We start from the raw sequence: 22,538 nt of genomic DNA, 5'->3' as shown, positions 1-22,538 counted from the left end.
AAAGGAGGGAGCATAAAAGGAGGGAGCATTGGCAGGTGCATAACATCTGAGAAAATGCAACAGAGGATTTTATGACAGACAAAAACATTGCAAAAAAAGAAAGCGATAAAATAAGAGTGTACAGGTGGAAAGAGATAATGTAAAGAGACGGAGAGAGGGACAGGGAAAGAGATGAAAGTAGAAGAAGATGAAGGAAGGTGAAGAGGAGAGAGAGAGCAGCAGAGATGGTGGTACTCACTCCAAAAGTGACGGTCTTGACTGGCATGCCTGTTGGCCCTCCACTCTCTCTTTCTTACGTTTTCGGTTTCTCTCAAACACACAGCTGTCTTTTCTGTTGCCCCCTGCGAGTGCTGTGGTACAGGGCACGCAGACCCCCGTCCAACATAAACACGGACACACACACACATACGCACACGCCCAGACACACACACTTGAGTAAGCATGGTGGGTGGAGAGACTGGGGAGGGTGGGGGTTGAGGGGATGGGGGGCCCAGGGGTTTATCTCTGGAGGAATGCTGCCTGTATCTAAAGACACACATTTCACACAGAGCCAAAAACAAATGGGTGCCCCACAATCTCACCATGGGTTTCCTGCCTACATCCTGGCTCATTTTGGCTACTTTTTTTTATCCAATTTCTGACTTCTCTCTGTTGCTTTTTGCCTCAAACTCCCCCCCGTCTCCATTTTTTTTCACCCTTCTTCTATCCTCCATCACACCCTATGTTCTGCTCTACACCTCATCAATCCTGTCCACCTTTCACGTTTTGTTGCACCCCAAACACACTGCGTCACCCAAACTTTATCCCTCCTTTCTCCTGTCCCTTCTTCCCCACACGTCACGCCCATCTCTGTGTCTCCTGTATGTTTTGTGACAGCCAGACAATCATTTCTTTTTCACGGACCAGGCGATCCCAGAATAGCGTAGAGTTACTGTGGAGAATGAGTGTGTTTCTTCAGAGCGGGTCTGTTTCAGTCTGTGAGGTGACTTACAGTGACAAAGCGAATGGCGAGGGAGGGGGGCGGGAGGGGGGTTCTGCCACCGCCCCGTGACAATGGGCCAGACACATGGGGTGGGGGGAGCACAGAGGGGCCAGCCTCTCAAAAGGCCCTGCCTCTTTTAATAAAGCGTCCGTCATTCCCTGCTTGAAAAGGCCTCCTTTCTCTCCCTCTCCCCTCCTCTCTCCCTCTCCTGGCTAAATGCTGGGAAAAGCACATCGCTGCCAAAACCATGCAGAGAGATAAATGCTTGTAGGAGAGGGGAAGGAGGGGGCAATGTAGAAAGAAGGCTACGCACCTCTCAGTGCCACTGGACCGTGACCTGGGCAAAAACATCACGTGGGATGTCTCTCCTGTCCACAGTATTGGGTTTGGACAGTGATGAGAGCTCCACTGCCAAAGAATGTGGGGCACGGGACTACGGACACTAATGTCCATGAAGACATGACAAATTAGCCTGTGGTCTTCCACAAAAAGGGGACTGCAACTCTTCCCCTCTGGGGAGAAAAAAGATAACTTATCAGGTCCTAACTGATAGGACCTCTTTAAGGTGTGGCAGACTCAAGTGATGAAGAAGAATTTCTCTGGAGGTGTTTATCAAGCACCAATGACAAAGTTGAAGTCCCCTTGCACTCAAAAATGTGTTTTGCTTATTGTATATGTGTAGAGTTTAACACTAGAAGGCTGTTTTCACATTCATCTGTAGAAGCGGAAAAGTGCTCACCCTAAATCTGAGTTTAACACATGTATGTACTGTATGTGCGCGGTTTTGTAACTTGGCAGCAATTTGTGGTTGAATATACAAGTTGCAAAAGAGTGAAACTTTAAGTCTCCAATGCACTGAGAATGGACTTTTCAATGAAATAGTAGACATCCTGTGTCCAGTAGTTAAACTTTTGAAATTAAAATACTTGCATGTTCATAGATTTTCAATGAGGTACTGTAGAAGGAGTATATTTAGTAATGTTAACAAGGTAATTGAACTTATTGGAAAAACCTATTCAGAAATTATTATTCAAAGCAGATATGTCTGGAGGGGATTTCTAAATTGTGAAACCTAAAAAATGGCATCTGAGGCAAAACTCAACGAACATATCACAGAGGAAGTCATTGGGCCAGTGTGCAAAGATGCATTGTGACAAACTTACAGGCAGGAGTTTCACTGACTGACTGAGGTTGCAGGTCATTATAAAGCATAGGCCACACTCCGGTTTTGTAACAGGGTTGATTTAGGTTTGGGACATGCCCTCTGCACCCTGTGTCGAGCCCCTCTTGTTGGCAGGATAAAGCGCTACAGCTGTCCACGTGTGCTGCTAGTGGTGGTTTATTGCCCGTGTCCTGATGTCTCAAAAGGGGAGGAATCAACATAAACACTGATAGTGTGTCAGCTGTCTTTCTTCAACCTGTCACACTCTTTGCAGTTGTCTGGCACTAAATGAATGGTTTAAGAATGAAAAAATCTCATCCAACACCCCCATCACATGCTGCAATGCTTGTGTGTGGGAAGCCAGCTAGGGATCATGTCCATGTTGCTGCAATATTGACGCAGGTAGGTCAGTTTGACTGTTCAGTGGAGGTCAAGATAAGGGGGAGGGGACATGAAACTTATTGTGCATTTCACCTTGCTGCTCCAAAAGAAATGGCTGGTGACATATGGATCATAGAAGGTTCATGGAGGTCTAGATAATCTCCAAGCCAACAGAGGGAGTAGTAGCTAAACAGCATCAGGGACTGTTAGTAAGACTAATTTGGAGTAAGAAAGACACACCCAGTACAAAATTATTATGTATTCATATTTATAGCTGGTCTGGTTTACAAAAATAACCATGGTAGAAATAAAGCATAGGCTACTGTATGATTCTATGTGAGATTGTACTGTCAATTTAGCATAATGGCCCTCTAGTGGCAGTATTAGCCTGCAACAGCTTCAAAGAGGGTATGGGCTGGCTGCAGCCCTAGCACAAATCACACACACAGACACACACACACACACACACACACACACACACACACACACACACACACACCCTATGCTCCTCCTCACAAGCGACATTAAGCTTGCTTGGCCTCTGGACTGACAGAGGAGCGGTTTAACTCAGCATTAACAGCAGAAGGTGTAAAAACTGGCTTCCCTCTGCAGACAGATTACACATCATGTCAGAGCACACGTATCGGCTCACTCCCATATATACATATTCTCAGGCACATGCACACATAGACATCAAAAGGGGCTTGAGCACCTGCCCTTTTTCTTCCTCGTGAGAAAGTGCCCTTTTTTCTGGATGCATGTTTTTTGTTTGTTTTTTATTAATAAATATAGCCTATATATATATTCCTGTTTGCACACTGCTTCCCTGTCCAACAACTGTATTTCTTGAATTAACAAAATCAAAACAGAGAGAGGTAGGCAGGAAGATAGGCTGACAGCTCCTACCCCAGAAGTTTTTTCTTGGCTTGTGTGGAGGTGAGTGGTGATGAACAAAAGACTGAGCAGCCAGTGCCTAAAGTTTACAGTTAATAAGCTGAAAGACAAAACAAATAGTTAACTTCTGTCTTGCTAACATGCATGAGCTACTAGCTTATGTAATAAGTTAGCTAAGGTTTAACTGAGGCATCGTGGCCCTACAGGCTAATGTACTCTACTTAATGGAGACAGTACAGGTGAACAGCTACAGTAAAATCAGTGTCTAATAACGTCATCACAATTGCCACATTGATATGCAAATTAGGCGTTAACTAATTAAAATGCGCTAATTTGCATTCATTTGACAAGGCACTGCAGGTGAACAGGATAAACAAAATAACTTAAACATGTTACCACAGAACTGAGTTAAGTGTCTTTCCCCCTTAAATGTTAGGTTTAAATATGTAGATGAATTTAGAAGAAATCTACAGATGCAGCCTAAAACAAATACCATCTAAATGTGTATTTTGGAAGTTTTATTTCCATTAGAGTAAAAGAAGACATGGAAGCAAAATACATCAAAATCTCTAAATTGACCAAAACATGGAAAAAGTGTCCTCCATTAAACAGTAACTTCATCATTTGGACCGTAGGCTCCTCATCTAATAATAACAGTGTTTTTTCAGTATTGGTGCAGTGTTTTTTTCCTGTAAAATTAACACAACAGCCTTTTTCAGTTTAGTGTCAAGATTTTTTTTTGATTTTTCAAAAAGATTTTTTGAAGTGTTTTTTATTCCAATAACACTAAAAGATTTAAAATGATTTATTGCCATTTGCAAAATAAACAAAACTATGTCCCTCTCCTTGGTGCAGTCACTTATTTATAAATATATACTTGAAATTAGTAGCATAGAAAACATGCATATTGTGGCAGAGTTTCCCTTGCTGTTTGTGATTTTTTCCATGAGCCCCTGCCGCCCAAAATGTCTGTGCACGTCCCTGCATATTCTCATGCATAGAGTACATAAAGACACCTCAACAAATGCACATGCGCCTCAACGTGACAAAGCCAGACTGACCTGTGGAAGACAAAAACAGGGAGTTAGAAATACTCGACGAGGGAGGAGAGCAGAAAGGATGAAGGCAATAGAGAAGAATGACAGCAGCAATATGTCTGCACAGGGTCAGGCTGCCATTAATCTTCATAAGTAGAGAGGTATAGTAGAGAAGGGGAAATACAGAGTGAAGATGTGCAGGAGGAGAGAGAAAGAGCATAACTGAGGACAGAATCTGTCGTCACAACTCTCTGTGTCTCCCTCTCTTGTTTTAACGCAGTATCTGAGCACTCAGAGAACACAGACCCTATAATTTAAAACAAAGGCTCTAACCATCAGTCACAACCGGGCTTGAGTCAGCAACAGACAGGATCTGAGCAGCCACACTATAATTCAATCAGTCTGGTTAATAGACGCAGAGCTGAAGTGGCCCAAGTTCTCAGACTATATTCAGACCTAATGTACTGTCCTGAAACTTTGAGATACAAACTCCACCAGGTCTTGGAGTTCACCTGCCACTGTTCACACGACTCGGTTAAAGTGGGACATAATGCCATTCCATTAAAAGTCCCACGAGAATATAAATGTACTCTTAGGGATAAGTGCAGCAAAAAGAAAAATATCACCCAGTTTCACTGTTAAAAATCATTTGTCTGTGATCTCTAATGGTAACGGCTTACAATGTTTTGTTTCATCCATCAATTTCCACAATTTCACAGATTCACTGACAATCCTCAGACGATGGTATAAGTGATAAGGGTAGCAATTTTGGAAACATTTTCCAGCACAGAAACAGAAAAGGTAGCACTCCTTAAACACATTTTACATTTACTTTGAGCTTGAGAAAATCCCACATCAGCGGAGAAATGAGAGGACTTGTTTACACTGTAATTCTTGAATAGATCGGGACATCTGTGCCAAATGTGGAGACTAGAAAGAAACCCCTTCCCTTTGAATCTAAGGGACAAACTAAAAGCAAAAAAGAAAATGTTGTGCTATTAAACTCTATTACAGCTGCACTGCAGATTTTTGAGGCCAATATTGATATTTAAAAGTTAAAGAATCAGATTAATAATCGATAATAATTAACGTAACAAATTTTTCATAAGCATCCATAAAATTAGGTAATTAAATAAAGATATTGAGTGGGATATTTTACAGTTGAAAAAAAAAAAACTTGTCAAACATAATACGACCAGCAAGTTTGACTGTTAACATCTCTAAGTTTCTTTGTTTATTGTGGTTATTGATACCAATTAAAATCTTTAAAGAATTCCAGACTATAAAACTTTATTTAAAAAATCTAAAACACCAAACTCGTGATCTATTTTCAACTACATTGTACAAACTGTACTAAACTATAATAAGCATTAAAGCAACTTAAAACCTAAAAAAATAAAAAACAATACATAAAAAAGAGTCTTTTAACAATATTAATAATGTATTCTCCATTTACCATTACTTGGTTCTGTACATATGACAAGCTAAGAGAAAACTTTTGCCAACAGATTGAGCTTCAATCAAAAAGCATGTCTAAACTGCACTTATTTATCAGCCCGCATCTATGCTGATAGAGATAATTCAATGATAAGCTAAAATATAGTAACATCCCATTAGTAACTTTGTGGGTGACCCTATGTGGCACCCTATGAGTCCTTTGCCTTTCTGATTTTATTGTTCTCAGTGCACAACATTTTAAATCTGTCTATATGTCCGTTTACAGTATGTCATTAGCATTTATATGAGGACAGTGGCATTTCAAAACATTTGTTTGGGCTTGCCTCCGTGCAGCCTCATTTCTCACCATAAAGAGTGGAAGCAGGCAAAGGTAACAGGCCTGGAATAAAAAGATGAAAGAAGAGATGGATGGCAAGAGCGCAGCACAGCTGACAGAAGGGACACAGTGGCAACTGTGCTGATAAAGAAATGTGCCTGGGGAGCTTCACTGAACGTGTGCCTCAGTGGATGTTCGTACAGTATCTTCTTCCACAGTCTTGTTGACAGTATGATGGCATATTCATCTGCACAGCTTTGCTGAGTCAGACCCTGGTTTCTCTCTTACCTCCCTCCCCCCCTCTCTCTTACGCACACCTTCCATCATCATGTTATCTACACTAAAGCGGCAGAGTGGCTGCCTGCAGCAAAGAGGGACCCATAGAGACTTCAATGTATGGCTAGCTCTTAATTTACAAATAAATACATATTTGATGCTGTTTTTCATTCGAAGAGTTCATATCTGCTGCCTCAGGGGCCAGATGCTGAGCTGCCATGTTTATCTTAGAGTGACGTGTTAATATAATAAATAATAAATATATAAGCAATTAAGGGAGATGCTCTCATCAGTCACTGCAAGGGCAGTCAAAAGAGAGATACTAAAACCAACGGCAGTTACTCCACTGCCTCCATCTGCCTACTTTAATGCTGCCTCACACACATACAGATTCAAACACACACTTACAAATACACAGAGGCACTCCTCATGACCACTCATGTACACGGCAACACACATTCACCTACAGTGCAGTACATGCAGGTGTATAACACACACACACTCACATTCAACACACACATACGCAGCTCACAGCAACCTTCCATTATGCAGGCGTACAGTTCAAGCAGCGGTATACTCAAACGGAACAAGGTCGTGCAACCCGTCATCCGACCATGTGAGGCGGCTAGGGTTGAGTATCGTTTTTTCTGATACCGATGCTAAAACGATACTTTTAAAACAGTGCTGGTGCCTAAACGGTGCCTGAACAGATACTTTTAAAAAGATTTCAAAAAAAATATGTATATATATTTAAAAAAGAAAAAAGGAGCACAAAACGACAGTCGGCGACATTTAAGAACAGCTTGTTTATTGCTAAGGCCATATGGTCAAAATTAAATGATTTATTAAAAATGTAATAACAATAACTTATAACAATAACTTATTTCACCAGTAAATTGCTGGTAAACAACAAAAACAACCACCAGATGGGAAAAGCGTATTTTACAATAACTTTGAATGCACCACGAGGCTGGCGAGGCTAGTTTCAAGTGACGCACCATCTGTGTGTTGTTTTTCCGACAACGGCAGCTGCGGACTGTTACGTCTCGGTGTTGGAATCTTCTACAGTGAAATACAGTCACACCATTTAAAGGTGCTCTAAGCGATGTTGGGTGACGTTACTTCTTGTTGACGTTCAAAGTATTTTCAAACAAAACGGAGACTAGCTCGCTCCTCCCTCCTCCTCATCCCGTCCCCTCCCTTCTGTGCTTCAGCGCACTATCCCCCCCCAAATCCTTCTTGTCCGTTATTGGCTGAACGCGGGAATACGGTTTGTGTATGTTTGCATGGTCCAAGTTGGACCACTTTGTTTTTGTTGGCGTGTGTGGAGCCTGGGCTGTCTACAGCGACCGCGTTTTTTTACAGTGTGTTTAGGGGACCGGCAGCTTGCAGATAGTGAGGAGATGTTTGCTGTATGTGACAAAAATGTTGTAGCCTAAAAACCGCGTGACATCGCTTAGAGTACCTTTAACGTAAGCTGTCAGCATTTTAACCGTGTTTAATCCAGCTGCTAGCTAACGGTAGGCTAACGTTACCTGCTGCCAAGTGTATTATGTTAACTAGCGTCACATGCAGCGATGCTTCTGTTGCCTCTAACGTCCGTTTCGGAGCATCAGAAGGCAGCTCTGGCATTTCAGTAGCACCGAAATGTAGCACCGAAATCCGCGTTACTATTTGGTCCGGTAGATACCGGTTGTAGAGGCGGCCCAGTTGTTTTCTGTTAAAAAATGAATACATAAAAGGGTGGTGTGACAAGTTGGTCGTCATACCGAGGGGGTAAGATTATATGCAAGATTATGTGTCAAAGGTTGGTAGAAGAGAGTCTGCAACTCAGTCCGAGCCTGAGGAAGCAATGTACAGTGTTTGGGTTGGTCCCACTTTTGCACGTCTAATAAGGGTTCAGGTGGAGGTGGGCCTAAAATTACTGATATACATACTGATATTTTTATCCATCATGTTTTATTTTGTCTCAACTCTCAACTCCTGGTTGTGGTGCGCTGCGCTCTAATCCAGTATGAGATTTCCAGTTGCTCCACATTACATAATTATAATAGCTGCGTCATAGACTGCTGGTGTTGAGCAACAAACACTTTATGTTTGAGGTTTAATCGTGGTGGGCTGCATGAAAATAAAAAAACTATTATGCCATATTAAAAGGTGCTTAAATGCTCCGGAGGAAACCTGGATGTGGCCTTTGAAATTACAAAGTAAAAGCACGGTTTGATTGCCTTAATGTATCTGTAGCCTCCTTTAAGTGTTGCCAACAATCAAATTAAAGAAACAAAAACACCAGCACTCACAGGTAGGCTAAATAGTCGTCTTATTTATTGTGGGGAAAACCGAACGCGTTTCAGCTAGAAGCCATCATCAGCTTCTATTTAGCCTTGCCGGTGTTTAGTTTTTTTTTTTTTTTATCCTTGCCACTACTGTGCGGAGCTGTGCTGCTACTTTCCATTACAATAATCAAATTAAAACATAACAATGACATAATATTACAGCTACATGAAGCATAAATTATGGTTTTCCACACAGATCATAACAGGAAAACCTTAATCCATGCTGCAGCCGTGCAGGTTTAGCTAGGAAAGAGAGTGTCTGTGAAACACTGAACAGATCTGTCCTGACTATCGTTTAGATTTATTTCTTGATTTTGGTCATACTCTTCATTCTCAGACAGCCAACCAGGTCTTCATCCCTGCTAATGTTGACCGGGTGGAAGAAGGCATGTCAGGAAATTTGAGGAGGACTTGGAACTGTGAACATTTTTACACCAACTACAAACTTGGCCAATCTTAGCAGAAAGTAAGAATGAATGATTGTCCGTCGCAAAGTTTTTTGAGAAGAGTTTTCTGAAGCTTTCAGACTTTCCGACCAGCACTTCTTTTGGAGTATACTTCAACCTTAACCATGCACTCTGCGCATTCCCCTAAAACACATGCACATACATGCATGCATGCACATTGATTGTCGCTCAGTTTCTCTCTCTTTGTCACACAAAAACTCAAACTATATGATAACTAAGTTGCTGAAAATGCCAATAGAAAAGGAAAAACAAATGTCACTGTTTGAAAGGTTAACTAAAGTAAAAACTGTGGGTAAAGTAACACAAGTCACAAACAAGATGTCTTGAAAGCAAATAAGTTAAATTAACATAAATGAAATAGAAGAATAAAAGTTTAGGAAGGGTCACAGGTGACAAAAGTAAAAAGGTTTAATCAGATTTTGAAAAGTGAAATAGTCAAGACACGGCTCCCTGAATCCTTGAAGCTAAACGAGAGGGAACAATGTATCTTCACATTGCTCTGAGACAAAATAATACAAACTATGTACACTTCTGTTTTGTTTGAACTGGTAATATCCATGTCATGATACAGTGACCTGCGTATGGCAGAAGCATCACATCTTTCATTTCAGCCTTATGATTATCATTTTTATGGGCCCCATTTATACTTGTACTAGTGTAAAATGCCTTGTTCGAATTTGTAAAATGTGCTGGTTTGCAACACTTTTAGTATCATAACTATGTTCAATTACTGTTTATAAAGAAAATGCTGCCACCTGCAATACTACATGGATTCTTACTTAAAGTTTGAATTTTCAACTCAGTATAGTGCTGTTCTGTAGGTGTGGTCTGCATTTATAAAGCCATTAAGGTTATAGTTACTTTGGATGGCTCCATTGAAAGTATTATTTGTAGGCCAGATTGTTCCCAGGAGGAGTCTCACTGTTGCAAAAACCTAGAAAAGATCAGTTCTTAATGGGTCAGCAAGACGAGGAGAATCCTGCTCGCCTCTCCTCTTCCTAAAGTTGGTATCTGGCCAACTGAGACATTATTACACGACTTCTGCAGTTTTGCACAATTGCAGTAAAGCCTCCTCTACTTTTAATCTGAATTCTGTGAAGCTGGTATCAATAACCCTGGGACAAAAATGAGAGTTACAATATTTGAATACGCCATGGCCTTTCACATGTAAATTAAACTCTGCCTCCCTAGCCGAAACAAATTACAGCCAACTGCTGGTGGCTGGACATGAATGGGCTTCCTAATGTAGTCTGCATCTACAGTGAGCAGGGGAGCAGCTGGAAAAGAGAAACCGAGACGGGGGAGAATTTATTTGACAGTGCAGAGTGTGACAGTTTGCTTTTTTTTCATATTGAGTCTGCCATGCAGCCGCACTGTGACAAATGGGGCTTGGCTCCCTGAGCATCTGTCTCCAAGGACTCACTGAGGGGTAATTAGAGCTGTGGGATGATAAGGGATATTCCTCAGGCCCACTAACTATTATTGGTGGCAAAGGGGACGGGGCCTTTACACAGACCTCTGACATCTCACAATTCTGTCCTACAGGAGGGGGTGGGGTGGGACGGGGAGTTTGATGAAGCGTTTTGGTGTAAATTAAATCGGCCCTCAGGGAAAGAGTCATGGTTTGTGTTTGGTTTTGAGACAAGTTTGAGGGTTGCTGGGAGTTTTATATCACCAAGCTGCTGATTGACCAATCTGCATTATTCTAAATGCTTTTTTTTCTTCTTAGCGGGATGAGAATAATAAAATTGAGCTGGAGTGAACTTTAAAAAAAAAACTATGGTCTATTACTTTTATTTTCTTTGCTTCTGCCATCTGTTATGATGAGCTTGTTTCCACCACATTCATTGCTGAAATCTCAGAAAGCAGCAACTTGGCTAAAACTTTGTTCAGCAGGGTAACAAACACAAGCAGTCAGACAATCGGGATGTAAACAAACTCCCAGGTTTGTCAAATTTATTAGAAAGTGAAAACAAAGGCTAATGGTAAAATCATTACCCAAAGTGACAGTTACCAAACTCCAAGATGGCACCCGTTCATTTGACTGAAAATTGTTCACCCCAAGCCAAAAAAGTTCTCTCTTCCCGATTCGCGCGGCCCATAGACTTAACATTGGGATTTGGTCACGCACATAAAAAAAAATCACTTTTGTAGGCTCTGCTTAAATTTTACAAATATTTTTTAAAAAGAATAAAGAATACACAGAGTATTAAGTGACCTTGGTCACAATAGGTATTTTCCTGTCAACAGTTTTACAGACGGCTCTTTTTAAACAGTGGCCTATGCCAAAAATGTTTTTTGACCCTACAGGATATTTTAGTTGCAGTGCTGTGGTTGGCGCCTGAAAAAGTAGGCAACAAGGCTGACTGGTGTCATCGTTAATTGTGTATGCGGTTATTCTGTGCAATGAGTGACAATTAGTGACTTGACTTCAGATAAATCAGGCTAAAATGTTGGCTTGTTTACAACCCGTATGATCGTCTTGCCGTTCCTGTTCGCCGCATTTTCATAACTCATTAATTTCTTTGGTGTGTACAATGTTTTTCTGATAGATTGAATGGATGGCTGGAGCTATAACAATAATTAAAAGTTGTAATAAACTGTAGCTTTCCTTTAAGATGTATGACAGGGGCAGTAAAGATAGGAGTTGAGGGCTGCTGGCAGACAGGGGCACTGTATCACTCTCTAGGAAACACTAGTTGAGTAAGCAGACTTCCTGTTGCAGGGTTTAGTTTATGCTGCTGTGTTGGCTGAGGGCCAGTGAGGGGAACTGGGCTCTTCAGGACGATCTATCACTGCACCACTCTCTCTGTCTCTGTACTCTACTCCCACTTAACATTCACCATACTTCTCCTGTAGCCACTGTATCCTATATTCCCTTTCTTCACTTCTTGTTATTTAAGTAATTTGGAAATTAATTGGAAACTAGAAGAACATTAGACTGGGTCTACAGTCCCAGCTGCATTGAGTCTTTACTTCTAACGGGATGACGTATAGTCCTAACTGAGTGATAAAGACAATCAAATAAAAATATCTTTCACTCATTCACACAAAAGGTAAGAAAATTCAAAAGAAAAAAGGAAAAATAAAATTGACCAATGCACACACATTCATAAGCATCACAGAGGAAAAGTCAATACTCCATATTGTTGTGTGTAAAACTGCATATTACCTTCATTCTCTGTTAAATGTGTTCACCCAATGTTTTTGTTCTTATGCCTGCATTTCCAAATGCTTTACTTTGTCAGCTGAAAATGGTTTAATTAAGGTTCATTAAAAGGTTAAGCCAATGATGCTCCAGAGTGTTTGGGAGCAATATGGAGATCAGGAGAGTAAGATTGGGAATTTGACATGATATCAAGGGGGGAGGTAGGATTTGAGGGCAAATCATCATGGGCAAGGGTCGTCTGGAGCAAGTTTCCCAGCAGCTTTATTGCACTTAGATGATCTCTCCTCCACAGAGTGGAAATGGACTCAAGATCATCTATTAGATAGGTACAATAAAACCTTTGGCAAACGTGTCCCTGACTGTTTAAAACAGATAAAACACGACAAAGCACAGGCACAGCACATGACAAACAGTGACATAGGAAATTCACAGCCACAATACACAAACACAACACTGACACATCAAAGGCACAGACAAAGACAGGCACAACCACAACATCTACAGCTGAAAAACCACAGTGGAAAACACACACAGACACAACACAGACGGAGACACAGAGACGGACATTCAAATCAAATCTAATACTAATACACAGTCTAAGGTCATGCACAGACAGAAATAAAGCATGCACACAAACACACTGATAAGAATAAAGAGGTCGTCACACAAAACACACACATATACCTCACACACTTCCTCTATCACACACACACACACACACACACACACACACACACACACACACACACACACACACACACACACACACACACACACACACACACACACACACACACACACACACACACGTGTTTTGATTTAATCCTAAACACGAACACAGTGGTACAAATGACACAAGCATATTTTTATAAATCAGAAGAACCCACAGGAAAAATAATTGGACTGTGTCTATTATCACTACTGTGAACCTGTGTTGTGTGAAGTACTTTGTGTAGAAGCATACGCAGACGTGCTGAAAACTTGTATCCAGTCGATATGAAATGTGTCAAATCTATCTATATTTTGCCCGTGGACTCTTGCCATGTAATATGCTGCTTGAGAACATTAATTTCCAGAGAAATCACAGACACCGATATAGATATGAATATAGATACAGATACACACTAATGTTATATATCAATATGTGAGACTAAAAGAACAACAACAAAAACGCAAAGAAAAACAACCAATTGAAAAAATGAAAATCAGCAAGTTAGTACAATACGTCAAGCAAGGACGGGAACAAAGAAAAAGCTCCAGTCTGATCCCACAACACCTGACTGAATCAGCTCACAGCACAACAGCAACACTAGAAAGTCAAAGGAACCAGAACTACAATACCATAACAACACACAACAAAAACAAGAGATAAAGATAAAAAAACAACAACAACAGCAGAGCAACAACAGTGACACAAACTTTAAGTGACAGATACAAGATGGTCATAAATACAGAATATATATATATATATACATATAGATATATAGAAATAGGAAAAGCCAGATATACGTGTTGCAGATATTTACTTCATCATCAAAGTGCCATACTCCTTGGCCATCCGGCATCTCAGAGCTCACACTACTGTCCTGATCGATTAGCCAGCGATGCACGGCGTGGGCCTAAAAGGACATACGACATAAAGACAGAGCCCAGTTAATCGCAACAGTGAGAAGCACAGCGAGGGAGAGACAGAAGAAAGTAGGCAGAGGAGAAGAGCAGAGTGGACAGAAAAAAATGGCAAGGAAATGAGAGTCAAAGAGGAACAGGTGAACATTATATAGAGACACAGGTAGAAAACAAGGTGGAGGGAGGGAGGGAGAGGAGGAAGAGAGCAGGAAGACGAACCACCCCATCCCACCCTATCCCATCCCACCTTGCTTTTCCAACCCCTCCCTCCCCAAAAAACTCTCCCTGTGGGAAACAGGTCAGGTTAGGATGAGGGGTATGAGTGCGAAAGCACGACACGAAGATATCACACATACAGTAATGAGTGGTGGGCAACGCCACACTGATGGCGATGGAGGAGGATCTGGTGTTGATTTTGTGGCTCATAGATGGATCAGCTGCAACCTACACATTGGAGTGAGTCGGGATTCCTTTACAATCACACTTGTGCAAGTGTCACCTGGACACAAAATGAAGTGTACTTACCCAGAATTCACCTATAGAAATGTGCAACCACATTTGTGCAGTACAAAAGACAACACATAAAATAGCTTTAACACAACAACACAGACAGATAAAAACAAACAGTAAGGCCAAGTCTGGCCTCTGACTGAGATGCACAGAGAAACAGTGCCTAATATTTCAGCATTATCTTATAGCAAAGACACTTTCTTCACAATACATGTATGCAGACTGCCAGATAGTGTGAAAAACAGCAATAACGGTTGAAACAACAGTAATTTATAAAGAAATGTGTCAACTAAAGTCTGAGAGCTCCACAAAGCAACCAGATAACGCTTGTTTTTTGACTGTCTGCTCCTCTCAGCGAATCAGACAATCTCCCAAACGTCTTCCTCCAGACAGACAGAAGGTCCTGCTCACACTCCCTCTGTTGAGATTCAGATCAAACACATACTGTAGCCAACCCTAGTCACCCACCCACACACACACACCCACACACACACACACACACACACACCCACCATCTGTTACTCTTGACTGTTGTCGCGTCAGCACCAAAAACAACCGAGCGCAGCTCCTTTTGTGACACTCGCTGCCCCTTTGCGGCAGAAATACTTGTCAAAATTTGCGCTGGGGTGCAATTGCAGAATGCAGGGGATTAATTACCCTGTCATGTCTGCCACTGCACATTTACTATTTACTTTACGCCAGCAATTTTACAGTACGTGTGTTGTGTTTTTAAGATGCAGTGATGCGGGCTGTCATACCATGACACTGCAAAAATAACATTTATTTTACATTGAAGGGCCATTTAGCACACAAACTGTTGACTGAAGGAGAAAACTGTAGATTGGCCTCTTTAACACAGACCATAAGGGGGAAAGTGAGGATATTATGTGTGTTTATGTACATACAACCATTCACTCACACAAACACATGTTTATATATTGTTGTAACACACTACATGCCTAACCCTTGAGGTAGGGACAACACATCTTAGAACTAGTTTGTGAGATGTTACAGAAGTTAAAGAAATGATCGCACACAGCCCCTAATCCAATGTTAGAAATGTGTGGGGGAAAGGGGTTTCCAAAGACAAAATGTCCTATTCCCTGAGGATTTTCTTTATCTTTCTACGCTTCTGAGGACATTTGATCCCCATAAGGACAGAGATACACACACACAAAGAGGGAGCAGGACCTTCTGTGTCAGGTGTTGTGTCTGTGAAGACAGATGCATTAGCTGGTAAACACATAGCAGGGAGGCGGAGGACAACATACAGAAAGAGAGAGAGTCACCTCAAGGGTACAGTGAATCAGAGGGTGACAGCAGAGGCCAAAGTCCTCTGTTAGAACACCCGAAAATAGACAAAACAAGCAGAAGGTGGCAACTACAGTGTACAACCAGAAAGCGCTGTAGTAAATATGCTACATGTGATCTTTTATTTTTTTTACTTTTTAAGCATGAATATGCACTTTGCATGACCTTTATCTGTAAAAAAATATTTGCAGTAACAAATGCTCAGTAACACTGTGCATGTGGAGTGTGTGTACGTGTTTATGTGTGGATGTGTGTACGTGATGCAGAGCGGCCTCATCCGTAGAGTTTGTGGTGAGTTACAGAGCGTGTCGGCTTAAAAGAATAATTGGATTATGTAGCAGACGGCTACTGATGACAGGGAGAGAGGGGTGAAGGGATGTAGGAGGAGTAGGAGGAGGAGGAGGAGGGAGACAGAGTGAGGCAGAGGGGGAGAGAGGTGCTGATAAGAGTAGCAGGCCATTTGCTGCTGAGTCTCTGGGAGCCTCGGGGCAGCCAACAGACACACAGAGGCAACTCAAACCGTTATGCTGCTGATTAAAGGGATAAAGAGACAACACTCGTAGTCTCTGGCCAACCAACTAGCAGCCTCTTGGTATTTGGGTATACTTTACATCAAACTCCAAGACAAGCATAAGACAGCCAATATGAGTCATATACAGCAGAAAAGAAAAAGCAACAACCTTTTTTTTTCTCTGTTTGCTTTCTAACCTTCCTGATGGCCTTTGGAGTAGAGCCATTCTAGAGGATGTCATGTCACCTCTCCACATTCACACAGCTTATCCTTTACAGTGTCAGTGCGAACAAGAGAGGAGTGTAAGTCAGAGGAAGGCTCATACTAAAGAAAGAGGAGTGTGAGAGAGAGAAGTGGAAGAATGATTAGAGAGTAATCGAGAGAGAAAGGGGCACGGATGAAACAGGACACATCATAAAGCTTCCCTGGTGTTTCATCTGTCACAAGCATCTTTTATTGTATGTTGACACAGATGACCTCGGGTGAAGCAGAGAAATGGACCAGAGTTTGAGAAACACTAAGTAAAGTAATGGAACAGAAAATAAAATAATGTGAAATTAAAATAAATTTTTTTCCCAGTTAGGTCACTCACTTTTCCAAATTCAATTCCAAATTTGCATGTTTTGTTTGTTCTGTAGCTGCATTCAAACTGACATACTGTATATTACTGCTATATGACATTATAACCCTTTTTCTTCATCAGTCAAACAAAAAGACACTGTTGCATCCACATAGGCGGTTGTAGACTACAGCTGTCTTATGATTTTACATTCACTACACATATGGATATACTGACAGTCAACAGAACCTGCTGTGGTCAACTTACAACAATCTCACCAGAGAAGATTACAGTCAACCTCGGATCAGCCCATCTGATTTAAATTCCCACATGATAAATAAGCACGGATAAAACGGTAAAATGCAAAAGCAGCCTACAAAAATATCAGATTAAACCACATCACGCATGTCCCAATTAATTAGCCTTCCTGCAGTTATCCATACATAGACATGTGTAAAGTTACCCTACAATATGTAAATCTTGTTGTAGTGCCACCATCTGACAGATTGAGAGAGGTTTTGAAAACAACAAAAATTACCCAAAAGTGTTGCACATTTTATGCAGTCTGATGTAGAGTGCGGATACCCGACCCGAGCCCGACGGTACTCAACGGGCCGGGCCGGGTTCGGACAGATATTTAGAAATGATGTTTGGGTTCGGGTCGGGCACGGTCACATCAGCGCGATAAGGCATTTGTTGTAAAATGGTGCTGCGGCTCCTTTAAGAAAGCTCAGTGTGTGTGTGTGTGTGTGTGTGTGTGTGTGTGTGTGTGTGTGTGTGGAAAGTGGAGAGAGACAGAAGAGAGACAGAGAAAGAGGAAGCAGACGTGTAGATGCAACTGGAGCAGAGTTGGTGGAATAAGTTTAAGTTTTGTACACAGTGTGTGCGGTGTCCGAAATAAACCCCAGACTGAAAGCCAAGTTCATTCATTTGCTCACCAGAAACTGGATTTTAACCCCGACGTTATTCATTTTATAACATCAGCCCTGGAGGTAACGAGTCTCCCATGGTTTTTTGAACATTGAACATTTTAAATTAAACAGCTTATTAACGTGTGCTTCTTGCTCCGTGTGCGCTGATGCACTCATCTGTTGACATTTCCGAATGCCTTCCTACAGTTGCTTAATAAAAGCGGGCTTTCCACACAAACAAACGTACATGTGTCATTAGTATGAGAAAAAAATTAGATTTTAACTGTGTCGGGCTCGGGTCAGGCTCGGACATAAATATCTTAATGCCTGTCGGGCTCAGGTCAGGTTAGGTTACTGCTCTGTCGGACGCGGGCCGGGCTCAGACAGAAAAATGCGGCCCGATCAGCACTCTAGTCTGATGATGAGTTAAGGGATCTATGTAAACTCCATATTCTGTAAGTGTGCAGGGCTGTAAAACCACAGGCTAATAATACAATATGTCACCCTTAGATGTTTTAAGTCCCTACATGACTATTGTAATTAATTAAAAGTAGAAGGAGCAAAAGATTAAAAAGTCTGCATAAGATGAAGAATTGTTGACATTTGGCAACAGATAGCATGGATCCTTCCTGTACTGAGGAGAGGTGAAACAAAAACTCAGCAAGCCAGCAAATCCAGAAATTCATGATACTGAAGTTTTTAAGATTAAATCCTTCATTTATTTTTTTTGCTTTAATATATGGTCTCAACATTCATCTCTGGAAATAATTTGATTGGAAGATAATAATTTAGATATTTCAGGACTGTACTGATAGTTTCAATGTTTAATAAAGGTTCGGTATCAGCTTTATGTTCGAGGAAATGTTGGATGACTGGAGATCATTCACATATCTTCTGGGACTGTCCAGTACTGTAGATATTCTCGCAACATTTAAGAGAAGATTGAAAAAATAAGGACATTTTCTGTGACAGCAAAACTATAAATGAAGATGGACATTTTTCTACAAGATGGACTCCTGTTATGTTGTACTGGACTGTCTAAATGACGATGTGGATAGGTATACTTAAAAAAGATGAACTGTGCAAAAATTTTGTTTTTATGTCAATGACATTGAAACCTAAATAAAGTAAAACAAATTACAAAGTTAAATGGCTTGAATAAATACTAAAGGAAGTTTTTGATTTTACTAATTGATCCTTTCTTAACAATAAATTGGCCTGTAGGTGGTCCTTACTATTGGCATATTAAGTCTTTTCATAACTGAAATCAATACAAGGCCAGAAAACAAAATCAGCATAAAGATAATAAAAGTCGTGGCAGGGTTGATTATTAGTACGAGTATAGCTGGTTGAGCTGCCAAGCAGTGTGCACAGACCTCCACAGGGAGAGAACAGCTCTCTGCTCCTCAATAGACCTGCCTCAAAAACTCACACTCCCTCTGTGAGAACAGTAAGGTACAAATGACTGTAGCATTAACAACCAAGCACCTTCCTCAAAACACCTATACATCAGTCCAGTTTGTTTTAGCCCCGCAGTGCATCAGCTTTTCTCTTGATCGTCCACCTTTCCGTCCAAGTGCAGGAGAAACATTAAGTAACCAAAGCTCTAATGCCATGAGTCAAAATGGGCCATGCCTGGCTAGTTCCTTGTGAAATGCTGACAGTATATAAACTAAATGGACCCCTACTAAATTATTAAAGTCCTAAGGAGAAGAAAAATCAAGTGAGGTATACAAGACTGCCACATTACTGAGGTGCTGAACAGTAAAGAGCTCTTCTCAGAATCCCATAAGGCACCTGATCACGGATTCAGTTCTTATTTTAACACAACTTAACTGAACACATCACAGAGGATATGGCCCTAACTCGATAAACTACCAGGGTGATAAAAGTAAGAGGCCAGTAAGCTACATGAATGTGGTGTCGATTGGCTAAACAGGAGCTAAGACGGATACCATTTATCAACTTTAAGTGGATCAAAAAGTGATGATCAATATAATAATCAGTGAATGATTTAAACTGCAATTAAAAACTAATAAAATAAAATATTCTTATCAGTACTCTGACATTGATTTTAGCCATACTGTCCCATTTTACTCAGCAATTAGACTTCAGTATGAAGATAACATGATTAGAAGTGATACAGCAATTTAAGTTTGGCAGGATTGTTCCATATGGAGTTAAAAACAGTGGTAGCCATTCAAATACATTAATGATTTCAAACTCACCAAGGCTCTGAGCGCATAATATAGCTCTGTGCTTACTTGGATAAAATATTACTGACAATGTGTCAAATAGAATGAGAAATTAATTGAAAAAAAAATCCCAAACCAAATGTGGATATATGGACTCACAACCATGAAACATACTGGTATATGTCACACTATTATGGAACAACTTAACACTGCTGGATTAAAAAGAAAGACATCCTTTAACCCCCCGAAAAAACAAATAAAACATCACTGCTTGAAACATTTGGGTTAAAGTTTTTACATGTAAGCAGGCGTAAATAAGTGGATATACAGTTACAAGAGGAGACTTCCAAACGTGAGAGTTAAGAAACAACAGAGTAAGAATGAGCAGGAGAGCTATGCAAATCTGATAAATAATGCATGTCATAGAGCTTGCAACAACCAGTCTGAGCTCAATCAGCAGAGGAGAGGTGGTTTCTGTAGGGGCACAGGTGGAACCCACCAGGTGGGATGAAAGGGAAGGATGCTGCAGTCACCTTGACCCATCACCTGTCTAACTCTCCATCTGGGCACACGTTCACTCTCTACCTGTTCAGTGCACGCTTGGACATTAGCAGAGTCACGCTATTCATCCTTAAGTGTCCACTCTGACTCTGTGTACAATGGGAGGCCCTTCAGTACACTGGCAGTAAGGATGCCTCAGAGGCACATACAGGGGGTGAGAGGTGTTTTTTCTTGGACATTTTAGGCTGTAGTTTGTAGCGTTGTTAAACCAGCTAATATCAGTGCATGTATATCAACAATGGTTCAAATGACTATGCCTATGGGAAAAGGGTTACATCACAAGAGGTCATGGTGACAGGCAATTATCACCTAACTGCAGCTCATTGTTTCCGTTTTCCAGAACACATTTTACTTTTTTTTGGTTCACTCTGTATTTTCTAGATGCACCAGGCAGCCGTTTTCAGCACACCAGCTTTAAAAACCCACTGTAGAGTACATACCTGCTCAGCACCAAACGGCAGACAGAAAAAGTTAATGACTACGTTAACCGGTGAACACAGTTCATTCAGCCGCAGAAGAGACGGATATTTCCTTCTGAAGTCCGTTGAGGCCAAAAGCTGAGAGAAAAGTGAAAAATGTACCCTAATTTGCCACATGGATACAAACGTGACTCCAAATGAATCCTTATGTTGCTATGTATCTGCTGGATGTGTAATCTGCCCTCTTAAAAACACTTTCAAAAATGACCGTCTGGCTGCTGTTAAAGCTGACACTTGCTCCCTTTGAAGATTTGTTTTGTAATTGTGATTCACAGGGCCGCAATTACAAAGGCAGCTACACAAATTATTTTAAGTAAGACAAACAACTGCATTGGTAAAGAGGAATAGTAGACCCTCTCCATCACTGACTGAAAATTACAATAACAGACTTCTGAATTATGTCAGGCCTACTGCATTGGATTTCATTATGCAGTATAAGGTGTTCCACCCTCTGCTCTGAGCCTGTGGAGGTCAGAGGTCATTAAAGCAGAAAGATTAACATCACAGCCCGCAGAGGACAGCGCTTTGATGTTCTCTGCAGTGGAGAGAAAGTACAACCTCTTCTGATCTTCCGCTCAGTTTGTACCCTTTTTTGTCTTCCTCAGAGAATACTTATCGGGAGATTGTCGAGGCGGCAAGTGGAGGAGTCTGTTTTAGCAAAAGGACCTTTCGAGAGCGTTGGTATAAATGCCTACTGACACCAGTTTACTAAATGTAAACATTTATATGTCTGCAGCAAAACCTGTTAACGTTAGTCTTCTGCAGTGATTTTTCTTTGGAAGTGGAATATAAAAAAAAAAAAGCAGATAAAAGAGAAAAAACTCCAAACCAACTGCAGGCACGATTGCAGGCAGCTACAATGAAATTTCAATGATATGTTTACTGTAGTTAGAGCACTCTGAAGTTGAACTATGACATGACAGAGAGTGAACAATGTTTTCATGTTTTGTGTGAAGCCCTGGGACTTGTGATGTTTGCACTGACGCTTTGGAAAAGAAAGAGATGAAAAGAAAAAGAAGACAGAAATGGAGGGTATGAGGGACAGATGACAATTTAAATTTCTTTATGTTTTATCAATGACATTAAGCTGCACCCCCTGCCCCTCCCTCCTATTTTTCTCCTCTTTCCATTGAAAACCGTTGCTCTTCCATGCCAGACTATTTTTATCCAACATTTCATTACCATAATAAACCACATGCATGAAAAAAAGATAAACTCAAAGAGACAGCGCGGCCAGAATCCTGGATTTGTGAGGCTTATTTTCATCATTCTTTCTTGTCTTCTATTATTTTATGTTGCTCTTTTCTTTTCGCTCATATAAATGGAAAGAGACATGCCTTTTCTTTCAGCCTGTGCCTCATTATGGTGCTTTTCATGTCTGCTCTTTTGTATAGGGG

General features: G+C 41.0%; 1 protein-coding gene and 1 long non-coding RNA gene across 15 annotated transcripts in view; both read right to left on the bottom strand.

Annotated features, from left to right (window-relative positions):
- The window catches only part of ank1a (ankyrin 1, erythrocytic a), a 109,086-nt gene that overhangs the window by 42,103 nt on the left and 44,445 nt on the right, over positions 1-22,538 (bottom strand). For 9 of the 14 annotated variants that reach the window (XM_035992932.1, XM_035992949.1, XM_035992961.1 and 6 more), the window contains one exon: positions 14,005-14,097. The exons of 3 other annotated variants lie outside the window; for them this stretch is intronic. In XM_035992932.1, coding sequence (XP_035848825.1) covers positions 14,005-14,097 — 93 coding nt within the window. Of the gene's footprint in view, positions 1-238; positions 455-14,004; positions 14,098-22,538 lie in introns of those variants that run through there. 2 more of the 14 variants (XM_031309034.2, XM_035992976.1) reach the window with 2 other exon arrangements.
- LOC118493372 lies at positions 7,525-8,018 on the bottom strand. Its single transcript, XR_004895339.1, has 2 exons — positions 7,979-8,018; positions 7,525-7,604 (listed from the first exon to the last, which is right to left on the bottom strand). It is a non-coding gene; the product is annotated as an uncharacterized LOC118493372 (long non-coding RNA).

Source organism: Sander lucioperca, chromosome 2 (assembly GCF_008315115.2).
Source record: "Sander lucioperca isolate FBNREF2018 chromosome 2, SLUC_FBN_1.2, whole genome shotgun sequence".
Taxonomy (NCBI): domain Eukaryota; kingdom Metazoa; phylum Chordata; class Actinopteri; order Perciformes; family Percidae; genus Sander; species Sander lucioperca.
Note: the sequence above shows the minus strand (reverse complement) of the source record. Positions and strands in the feature narration are given on the sequence as shown.